At 45.3% G+C, this 11,736-nt stretch overlaps 1 protein-coding gene across 1 annotated transcript in view; it reads left to right on the forward strand.

The window, feature by feature from the left end:
* The window catches only part of RBPJL (recombination signal binding protein for immunoglobulin kappa J region like), a 15,556-nt gene extending 4,044 nt beyond the window's left edge, over positions 1 to 11,512 (forward strand). The window contains exons 3-12 of the mRNA XM_069071848.1: positions 257 to 382; positions 1,789 to 1,859; positions 2,035 to 2,141; positions 2,424 to 2,598; positions 3,558 to 3,695; positions 6,214 to 6,323; positions 6,545 to 6,694; positions 8,620 to 8,775; positions 8,919 to 9,022; positions 9,191 to 11,512. Coding sequence (XP_068927949.1) covers positions 257 to 382; positions 1,789 to 1,859; positions 2,035 to 2,141; positions 2,424 to 2,598; positions 3,558 to 3,695; positions 6,214 to 6,323; positions 6,545 to 6,694; positions 8,620 to 8,775; positions 8,919 to 9,022; positions 9,191 to 9,464 — 1,411 coding nt within the window. The 3' untranslated portion in view covers positions 9,465 to 11,512. The remainder of the gene's footprint in view (positions 1 to 256; positions 383 to 1,788; positions 1,860 to 2,034; positions 2,142 to 2,423; positions 2,599 to 3,557; positions 3,696 to 6,213; positions 6,324 to 6,544; positions 6,695 to 8,619; positions 8,776 to 8,918; positions 9,023 to 9,190) is intronic.
* Positions 11,513 to 11,736: the final 224 nt, after the last annotated feature.

Here is an 11,736-nt window from a genome sequence, read left to right on the forward strand (position 1 = left end):
GGGGGGGGGGGGGGGGGAGCCTAGGTGGTCGCTGAGGCTCTGTGAAGGCCCCATTCAACATTTGGCAGTACAAATATTTAAACCACAGCCTGTGGCCATGCCCCAGCTCCCCCTTCCTGCCCACCTCTGGTTACCCAGACTTTTCTGAAACCTCAAGACAAGTCCAAGTTTCTCATGGATCTTTGTTACTAACCTCAATGCTGCTTTCTTCTTTTTCTCCTCCTTTCCCTTCTTCCCTTTCTCTTCCTAATCCTAGGTCACCCCCAGAGCCATCAGCCCTTCTTCGAGACCAGGTGAGAAGACGTCTACAGATGCAGTCAGAACAGACGGTTCGGATTCTACATGCTAAAGTGGCCCAGAAGTCCTATGGGAGTGAAAAGAGGTAGGAGAGGGTGGTCATAAAGCTGGGCAACCCTCTCAAATCCCACCTGAACCCTGCAGCAGCCCAGGCTCTACCTAGCCCATCTACCAACTCACTGTGACTTGGGCAAGGAATTTCTCAGTTTTCTTAGCTGTCAACTAAAGGAGTTAATTCATTCAAAAAACTTGAATTAAGCACCTACTCTTGTATGGAGCACAGGCCCCAGAGCAGATGCCCAGTTCAATGAGATACATTATCCCCTCCTCCTGCTGGTAGAGAGAACAAGGCAAATACATAAGAATAATTCACAGAGTTACATAAGAACAACAAAGAGGAACAAAGTAAAAAGCCAGGCAACGACTGAGTGGGAAGATATTAATTACCTTTGGGATCAAAGCTTTGATTCTATACAATTCCATGAATGTTTCTTAAGATCATATCCTATGGCAGGTCCTGCCCTCAGTGCTGGAACAACACACACACACACACACACACACACACACACACACAAGTACCTGCCCTCAAGACACTTATAGAAGGAGCTGATATTTGGCCTTTAACGGATATATTATTCCCAAGAATAACAAATTAAGTGGGGGAAGGAGGCATTGCAGGCATAGGGAAGTGAGTGACCAACGGCATGGAAGGAAGAGAAGATGAGATAGCCTAGGGAAGCAAAGACTTTCATTTTGGGTGGAATCTACAGTGCCTGGAGAATAGAAAGAAAAGATCATGCTGGAGAGTTAGGGTTGTGGAGGGCATGTAATGTCAGCTAAAGGGTTTTCATTTTTGTCCCTTGATACTTCAATTGATACGTACAAGTGGCAACCTATCCACCACTTCTCCTTCTGGGACTCCTGTCCCTGTTATTCCATAAATCCTTCAAAGAGGAATCTACCTAAGAGGTTCCCCTTTCAGTCATTCAAATATTTCAGGAGTACTCAGGCAGGACTCCAGGTGTGAATCAGTTATTCTTCCTTTTCCAAACACAGTGGCTTCATCTCTTTTTCTGATCAAATATTTTTCTTCCATTTCTTACAGCCACATCATCATGGGTAATATGAACTTTATTGGGTAGCAGTAAAAAATAAAGAACCCTCCCTTTTATATAGCCAATTGTTTACAAACTTCTCGGAGGAAGGTATACTACTACAGGGAGTCTACTGTGGATTTTTCAGATGAGGAAACTGAGGTTTAGAGAAAATTTATTTGATACAGTCACAGAGCTAGTAAGTTTCAGAGCTAGGATCTAAATCCATTTCTTTTGATTCCCAGGCGTTGGGCTCTTTCCACCTTGTCTCTAGCTAAATTGTTTCTAAGATTCCTTCTGAGAACTTGGGACTGTTTGGGAAATATACAAACACTTCCCCCAGCCTATCAGCCGGTCTTTACGTTGGCCCAGAGATAAGCACAGTCTCTCCTCGTAGGTTCTTCTGTCCGCCGCCCTGCGTGTATCTCACCGGCCCAGGTTGGAGGCTGAAGCCGGAACAGGCACAAGGTGAGGAGTAGGGGAATCAGGTTTCTACAGTTTCTCCCTGATCCATGAGTTGGGAACAGCAGGGACAAGAGGGTGAGGGCGCAGCCCCACAGCTCCCCCCTGAGTCCACTGTACAGGAGTACACTCCATGGTGCATTCCAACTTTGACTCATCAATCCCCTGCACTGTATTCTAGCGAATGAGACGGGGGAGTCTGGATGCACGGTCTGCGGTTACATGGGGTTAGATGGCGGTTCTGCGGAGGCGCAAAAGCTGAGCTTTGAGGAGCAGCCGGACACTAGAGTGAGGAGGGGCAAGCCGAGCAGACAGATCCCTACCTCTCCACTGCTGGGGGAGGGGGGTGCTGAATTTCCTCCTCCCCCCCAGACAATGACCTTGAGCAGGGACCTGGATGGGAGGGACAAGTGTGGGTGTAGGGAGGAAGGGGACCTACCTGGGCAGTCCAAGGGGGCAAGAGTGGGAGAGCTTGGGTTGGGTGCCCCTTAAGCCACCCTCATCTGGGTAGCAAAGGCTTCACTGAGCCCACTGGCCTCAGGACAGCTGCCCACTTCCCCGGCTGGCTAGGAATTCGCCTGTGCCAAAGCTCTATACATCTCGGACTCGGACAAGAGAAAGCACTTCCGTTTGGTGTTAAGGCTGGTGTTGCAAGGAGGCCAAGAACTAGGCACCTTCCACAGTCGCCTCATCAAGGTCATCTCCAAGCCATCTCAGAAGAAGCAGTCCCTGAAGAACACAGACCGTGAGCTAGGGGATAAGCCTGGATCTGAGGAGTGGGGCTGTGTATTAGGAAAGGGGAGAAAGAAACCAGCAATGGGGGTGAAGTAAAGGGTGTGGTCTAAAACAAGGGAGTAGGAGCTAAGGAATCATGGAATCATAAAACTTCAGTTGGAAGGAACCCTCAAAGGTAGAACATCAGAATTGGAAGTGCCCCTTGAATCCAGCCCTGTTTGGGGGCATGCAGAGAGATCAAGTGACTGGTTCCCAGGCTGTACAGACAAGACTCACAGTTAGACAATGAAAGCACCAAGTCTTACCTGCTCTTTGGGTTCTGAGACTGGAAAGAATAATGAGGCCTGGAAACTGGAAGGCTTTCTAGAAGTAAGAAGTAACACCATGGGATTCAGAGCTAAGAAAGGATTTAGAGATAAAATCGAGGCCCAGAGAGAGGCTAAGAGATTTGCTGAAAGTAACCTACATAGTGAGTAGCAGAGCCAGGATTTGAACGGAGGGTTATCTGATTCTAAATCTTGGGAATTTCCCACGTTGTCTCTGAGGTGGATCATATTCAGCTGAGCTCTAAAGAAAGGCAGCAAGGTGTAGTTTAGAGAGAGCTGACCCAGGAGGCTGGGGGAGTCCTATCTCTGACAGATACATACTGACTGCATTGTTCTGGGCAAGTCACACTCTCTCTGGGCTCTAGGCACCTATGTAAAACTTCATTTTCAGTAAAGGTCCTGATCTGCCTTAGTAGAGGGGGATTCCTCACCTACTAGTACCCTATGCCAATGAAATCACAGTTTCAGGCCCAACTCCTATCACCTGAGTATTAAGGGGATGTTGACAAAAGAAGGGATCAGGAGATGATGAGGGATCTTGTAAATAAGGCATAGCCCTGGGGCCCCTCCCATGATGGGCATAATGGAAAGGGACAGAAGCCAAGTTTGAGCAGGTAGCCTTGACCAGCCCCTTCCCTCACAGTATGCATCTCCTCCGGATCCAAGGTGTCCCTCTTCAACCGTCTTCGATCACAGACTGTCTCCACCCGGTACCTATCTGTGGAGGGTGGTGCATTCATCGCCAGTGCCCGACAATGGGCAGCCTTCACCCTACATCTGGGTACTACACCTGGGTTCAGCTCTACCCACACCTCTGTCTACCATCCATGTTCAAATAGCCCCAAAAGAGGAATGTTTTTTCCCACAGTCAGGTCTCCTGTGTATGCTTTGTGGTTCATCAATTATGATACTGAGCACCCTCTAGGGTCTTGGAGATTAGACCAAGTTAAGCCATCTGTATGCTGCTTTCTCCTCCTGGTAACAAAGTGGGGGGATCTGCAGTCTTATCACCCATAGCCAACAAACTTGAGTTTTCCTATGAATCAAGGTACCTGGCCCATCTGGGTACTGAGCCCATATTCCAACCCCATACTGAAAGTGACAACCCAACCTCTTGCTGAATCACTGAATCAATCATAAAAGCAGGGCCAGGAGGGATCCCAGAGGTCAGCTCATTTTCCACAGGAGAATCAGAGAAGTGAGTTAGGGGTAGAGCAGTTCAGTAGGGGCAGACCTAGGGGTGTCTTGACTCCAGGCCAAGGCCTCTTTCCTCCACACCTTCAATGCTTCTCTCAAGCCATCCTTAATTGGAAGTGGGAAATTTGGAGGAAAATGAGGCCTTCCAATTCACTATTCCTTGGGGAAGGGGAGATGCAGACACTTATACTCATATTAGCTAACATTTCCATAGTGATTTTACCTTTACAAAGCATTTTGCTCACAATTTTGTGAGCTGGAGAATGAAAAAAATCATTGCCCCCTTTTACAGGGGAGGCTCAGAGAGACAATGATTTACATATGGTCACAGAGCTAAGTTTTGTAGCCAGAATTTGAACCCAGCTCTCCTGGATTCGGATTTCTTTCAGAAATCTTTCCAATAACACTCTGTACTATCTCCAGCAGAACTTTGTCTCAGTAGCCAGTGGTTCTTGCCCCCTGGGGTTTCATCTTCACAGTCAGCTCTTCACCTAATCTGAGAAGTTTGGGGGACCTTGTTTACATGAATCAAGCTAGAGAGAAACATTGGACCATTCTTCTCTTCTCCGTGCTCCAAGCACACACATATTACCATCACACCTCAGTTCCTATAGCCAACATATTTAGTCACCAATTTCTGAAAAAGGAGATTCCTCAATCCACCCCTACCTGCCCTCCTCCATGCAACTCTACTCCATCCAAAGTCTTCCAAGAGGGATGAAATCCCAGGTAACCTACAATGTTAGAGTCAGTAGAATTGGGTTTGAATCTCAAGTCCAAATACTTGTAATTAGATTACATTTATACAGGATATCCCAAAATTCTTAGTACAATTTGTTTTAAGAGCTGAAAACCACACTAAGACTTTTGGGACACCCTATTTAACAATATGGCCTTTACTACATCCCTTTAGGATCCCATTTGACCTTCATATTAGCCCTTTATGGGGCTGCTAGGATAAATATGGGTAGCCTCATCTTACTGATGAAGAATATATGTATGTATGTATGTATACACATATATTTCAATTGTTTCAATCATATGTCACTTTTTGTGACCCCTTTTTGGGTTTTCTTGGCAAAGATACAAAGATATTGTATATCTGAGGAAACTGAGGCCAACAGGGTTAAGGGATTTGTCCAAGGTCACACAATTAGAAAATGTCTGGGACCAGATTTGAACTCAGTTGAGTCTTCCTGACTTTAACCTGGCACTCAATCCACTGTGCTACCTACCTGCCATAAATAAATAGGGTGTGTATATATGTGTATGTTTATGTATGTATGTATGTATATATACACACACATAGTTGTATATATAAGATATAGATATAGTTAAAGACACAGGATAATGAATTAGGAGTGGAAAGGGCCTTAGATATCTTATAGTTCCTTTTAGAGATCACTATTTTATAGGTGAGGAAGTGACTTGAACAAGGTCATACAGTATATTAATGGCAGAACTGAGATTCAAACCTAGATCCCTGATTCAAACTCATTGTCCTGTGTGTGTGTGTGTGTGTGTGTGTTTGTGTGTTAAGTGTCTGAGGCCAGAACCGAACTCAGGTCCTCCTGATTCCAGGGTGCCACCTAGCTGCCCCCTCATTGTTCTTTCTACTATGCCACACCACAGATTTCTTGTCGAAAAAAAGTACTCCATGAATTGTAAATTACTGTAGACTTTGAAGCAATTGTTTTCAAATGACTCATCCAAGGTCCTACAGATACTAAGTAGCAGAACAGGAATGTCAATAATGGCCATAGGATTTCAAAGCCAGTGGACCTTCTACTGTACCAAGTTGTCTCTTAATACCTATTTGACCTTAGGGAAGTTTTTTCCTCTCTCTGAGCCTCAGTCTTCTCCTCTGTAAAATCAGTATTACTCTTATAGCAACTATCATTCTATGAGGCTGATAAGATAATATCTGCAAAGCCCTTTTGTAAAACATAAACCACCACAGAAACATCTGTGCTGATTATTATTGTAAGCTAACATCAGACTTAACCTGACCTTACTAAAAAGTTCAAAAGTCTACATGTGGTGCTGGGGGCAGGGTGGGGGAGGCCTGATGCCTCTACACTCACCATCTTCCTTTCCCTTAGCTGATAATCATCGTCCCCGGGGAGAATTCCCTCTCCAAGAAGGCTATGTCCGCTATGGTTCTCTAGTACAGCTGGTCTGCACAGTCACGGGCATCACACTGCCCCCCATGGTATGAAATTGACCACACTAGACCTGGGTGGATTCTTTCTGGTCTACTTAGAGGGTTACTGTGACCAGTGGGTATGGGGGGGGGAGCAAAAGGGGCTGAAAAGGGATGCTTGGGAGGTTGGGGGGAAGCCCTGGCATCTCAATGGGCAGGTCTGATTCTGAAGTGAGTTTATTGAGTCCTCTCTGGGTACCTTGTCACTTTCTTTTCCCCTTCTCCCACAGATCATCCGCAAAGTGGCCAAACAGTGCGCACTTCTAGATGTGGACGAACCAATCTCCCAGTTACACAAATGTGCCTTCCAGTTCCCAGGTGGGGGAGCAGGGGGTGGTACCTACTTATGCCTTGCCATGGAAAAGATTGTGCAATTCCAGGTGAGATTTGGAGATTAGCAGATCATGGACAGGACTTAAAACACAGGACAGAGGATCATAGATTTTGAAATGAACACACCTTTGAGGTCATATAGAACAACATACTCATTTTACAGATGAGGAAACTGAGACCCCAGAAGATTAAATAACACCCAAGGTCACATGGAAGAGATCTGGGATTTGAACCTAGGTCCTTTGCCTCCAAACAGTCTTTTCCTCTCCCCACCAGACTGGACCTCATAGAATATCAGGGTTATCAAAACAATCCTCTGAATGCAGTAGTCTTCAAATTTCATTATATCCTTCCTCAAAAACACTCAGTGACTCTATTGCCATATGGTAAAATGCAAACTCCTTAACTTGGCATTCACTCCCCTCCACTGTCTGGCTTTAATCTCCCTTTCCTGGCTTAATTCCTTTTCCTCTCCTTAATGCATTCTACATTTCAGCCAAGCCAAGGAACTATTGGTTGTTCCCTGAACTCATGGAACTCTTCTTCCACCTCTCTGCATTCACAGATCATCCTCCACTCTTTCCTGATTTCCATCTCGTAATATCCTTCTTTTCCTTCAGATTCTACATCTCCTCCATGATATTACATGTAATATCATGTTCCCTCTCCACCCCACTCCACTACCTCACAGCTGAAGTGAATCTCTCTCCACTTAAATTTTCCTAGAGCCCTTTATCCAGGTCTCTTCTTTACTTTTAAAATATCTGGCTCTGGGCAGCTAGGTGGCCCCAGAGTCAGGAGTTTGGTGCCAGCCTCAGACACTTAACACCCACACAAAAAAACTAACCATGTAACCTTGGGCAAGTTACTTAACCCCAATTGCCCTCCAAAAAAGCAAAAAATAAAATAAAATATCTGGCTTTAAGGAGTGGCTAGGCGGTACAGTGAATAGAGAGCCAGCCCTGGAGTCAGAAGGACCTGGGTTAGGGTCTGGCCTCAGACACTTAACACAAAAAACTAGCCATGTGACCTTGGGGAAGTCACTTAAGCCCAATTGCCCTCCAAAAAAAAAATAAAATAAAAATCTGTCTTTGTCTCATACTTATTTGGGTACATGTAATATCCTCTAGTAGACTGTAAACTCCTTTCAGGAGGGGCCTGTGTCCTTTTTTATCTTTAGATCCCCAGTACTGAGCCCAAGATCTGGCAAATTTGTTGTTGTTCAGTGGGCAGGGTAGAGGTGGGCAGAAAGTAGAGTAGAGCAGAAAAATTATTCTGTCATCTGCAATGGGTGGATGACAGATTGGTAATGGGAAGACCCGTTAGGAAGCTATTAGAATAGTCTTATAGGTGGGTATGAAGGCATAGATAAGAGTTGTGGCCATTAGACTAGAGAGGAGAGGATGAATACAAGAGATACTTTCGAGGTAGATTTGGAGGAGATTGATAACTGAAGAGTTGTGAGGGATGAGGGAAGAGGAAGATTTAAAGATAACCCCAAGTATTAAAACACAAGTGATGAGGTCAGTGGTGGCAGTGCAGACAGAAATAGTGGATTCAGAAAGAGGAGTAGGTTTAGTGGAAAGCCTTGCTTTGGAGCTTTGGGGTGTGATTTGCTGCTGGAGATTTTCTGAAAAAATTTGGAAATGTTGTTCTGAAGCTTGGAAGATCCATAGGCCTGGAGAAAGGTATGCATGGAGGGGTAATTGAAGCCATGGGAGTGAGAGAGATCTCCATGGGAGATATTATAGAGAGATCTCCAATTCCCTCATTCTGCAGGAGGGAGAAATATGGCCTAGAGAGGGAAAGTTAGTTTTCCATGGTCACATGTAAGTTGGTAGGGTTAAAATCAATCCCTGGACTGCAGACGGGGTAGAAAGATGGGGATCCACCTCCTGTCTCCACCCATTGATTCACTGATGGCCCCCACCCCTCCTTGCCTCATCACTCATCTTCCAGCACTTTCTCCTAGGCTTCACCCTGTCCCAAGGAAGCAAACCGGGCACTGCTGAATGACAGTTCATGTTGGACCATCATTGGCACTGAGTCAGTGGAGTTCTCCTTCAGCACCAACCTTGCCTACCCCCAGGAACCTGTCACCCCAGTGCCCCTCATCAGTACCTTAGAGGTATTCATCTGGACGCAATCCCATAAACTCTGCCGCCCCCCCCCCAAGTCTAAGGGGTCTATTGGCCATGACAGTTCCCAGGAGGGAGGGTTATGGTCCCTTGTCCTTGATGCTAACCTAACTCAAAACCCTTTGCCCCACAGCTTAGTGGTGGAGGAGACGTGGCAACCTTGGAGCTGCTGGGTGAGAATTTCCATGCAGGACTCAAGGTGTGGTTTGGTGATGTGGAGGCTGAAACCATGTACAGGTACAGATGGTGACGGGAGTTTCTGGGAGTTTGAGTCTGCCTCTGTGGATCTCACTTTTCCCAATTATAACATGAAGGGGTTGCACTTTAGTCTTTGGGATTTCTTCTATTTCATGTTCTAGGGTTCTTTGTAGCTCTGACATTTTGTGCTCTGTTTTGTGCCTCCAGGAGTCCCCGATCCCTGGTGTGTGTGGTACCTGATGTGGCAGCTTTTGGTAGTGCCTGGCGGTGGTTGCGCACTCCCATTACAGTGCCAGTGAGCCTGGTCCGTGCTGATGGGCTGTTGTACTCCAGTGCCTTCTCCTTCACCTATACCCCAGAGCAAAGTGGCCGGTCAGCCCCCTCAGGAGCCCCTGAGCCACCTCCTGATGCAGATGCCCTCTTGGAAAGCATCCACCATGAGTTTACTCGAACCAATTTCCACCTCTTCATTCAGAGCTAGGTGCGGGCAGGAAGTAGTCGGATTACAGTAAGAGAATGTTACTGTCGGTGGTAGAATGACCTTCCTTAGCCCATAAATCCCAACCCAACAACTGCCCTATGCTCCAGGCTTCAATGAGACCCAGGGCTTCCTATGGGCCATCGGATTTAAAGTGAGAAGAGATTTTAAAGGTCATCTAATCCAACCCCCTCATTTGACATAGGAGAGAAGTGAGAGCCAGAGAAAGGAAGTAGCTTGCCCAAGAACACACCCGCTAATAATAGCAAACCCAGGTCTTCTGACTCGGTATCCAATGCTTTTTTCCTACTGTCACTCAGTGTGATACCATAGGAGTGTACAGCATTTTCATTAAGGTGTGCCCATGGGGAATGTTTTTTTAAAGATGAACATTAATTGAATATGCAATGATAAAAGACATTATTTTCATTCATCAAAACTTAACTAATGTTTTTAAATAACAACTAAGGGCAGCTAGGTGGCACAGTGAATAGAACACTGGCCCTGGAGTCAGGAGACCTGAGTTCAAATCCGACCTCAGCTAGCTATGTGACCTTGGGCAAGTCACTTAATCCCAATTGCCCTGCCTTCCTCCTTCCAAAAAGAAAAAAAAATTTAAATAAATAACAACTAAACTTCACTTTAACAGTTTTCTTTTTTAACTTTAAAATGAGACACAGACTACTGATCATTTTGGGAGGACTTTCAGGTGTGTCTGGTCACAGCTATTTATCCTCCCAGTCAATCAGTCCACAAGCATTTATGAAGCTCCTACTGTGTGACCATGTGGCTGGTCTGCTGGACACCTACATAGGCTTTCCTTTCCTCATATAGAAGCTCCAGCTCTAGATGAAAATGTTGCAGGCATGGAAGGAACCCTTCAAATATCAACTCACTGCCTGCAACACGAACAGACTCCATTGTAATCTGGTGCAGGGAGAAGAGCTGTGTCTGGAGCCAGGAGGCCTGAGTTCAAATCCCAGCTTTATTTCTTAATAACCTTGAAACCTTGGGCTGCTACTTCCCCCTTCTGGGCCTTGGTTTTCTCATTAGTCAAAGGGGGACTAGCTAGCCCCTAAGGGACCTTCTAGCTCTAAATCCTGTTGTCACCAGGATAGGATGGGGTAGAAGGAGTTCTGGGCTTGGAACTAGAAGACGTGTTCAAGTCCCCACTGGAGTGATTTGGGGTAAGTCCCACCCCTTTTTAAAACATCAGCTTCCTATAAAATGAGGCTAGCAATACTTGAAGTATCTATCTAACAGGCAGGCAGTGATAGAAGGTAGTGTAGGCATTTCCATTTTACAGATAAGAAAACCAATTTATGGAATTTCAAGGGGAGAAGGGACCTCAAAATCAATCTAATCCAACCCAGACCCCAAAATTCCCCACTACAACATACCTGTTGAGAGGTCATCTAGCCCTTTCTTAAAGCCCTCCAAGGAGAGTCAAGGTAGCCTCTTCCACTTATGAGTGGCTCTAATTTCCAGGAGTTATTCTTGACTTCAATTCTAAATGGGTTTCTTGTCATTCCCACCAATTGCTTCTAGTTCTGCCCTCTGTGGGCAAACAAATTTAGTCCCTTTTCTATAAGACAGCCCTTCAAATGCCTGAGAGCTCTCTGTCCTTCCTGAGTCTTTTCTTCCCCTGAAGAAAACATCCCCAGTTCCCTCAACTAATATCCATATCACATTGGCCTTCACCATCCTGGCTGCCCTCATTTGGACATTATTCCTGCCCTCCTTTATCCCTTAATTGTGGCAACCAGCTCCATATGTGGTCTGTCCTGGGAAGTATACAACAGGCCCATTCTCTCCTTATTCCCAGAAACTGGACCTCTGTTAATGTAGACCAGATCACAATAGGTTTTTTATTCCTATATTACATTGTTAATTTACACCAAGCTAGAAGTCCACTGAACTGCCAAATCCTTTTCAAACAAATCTAAGCACCCCTCTCTCATCTTGTATTTTGTTATGCTGGCTTTTTAAAGTCAAGTATAAGACTTTACCTTTATCCCTATTAAATTTCATGTACTAAATGAAGCACAGTTTTCAAAAAAAAAGGCAATAAATAAATAAATGAAGCAGAGTGTCCTAGTCTACTAAAATCTTTTCAGGATTCTATCATCAAAATATATTGCTTATCCATTCCTGTTCTGTGTCATTTGCAAATTGAATGGAAACACCATCTACACCTTTATCCAAGTCACTGACAAAACTAATAAACTGCACATGGCCAACCCCAGGTCTCTAGGGCACTATTGATATTGAACTA

Source organism: Petaurus breviceps, unplaced genomic scaffold (genome assembly GCF_028583685.1).
Source record: "Petaurus breviceps papuanus isolate PSGF00001 unplaced genomic scaffold, PetGlider_PUasm1.0 90845, whole genome shotgun sequence".
NCBI lineage: Eukaryota > Metazoa > Chordata > Mammalia > Diprotodontia > Petauridae > Petaurus > Petaurus breviceps.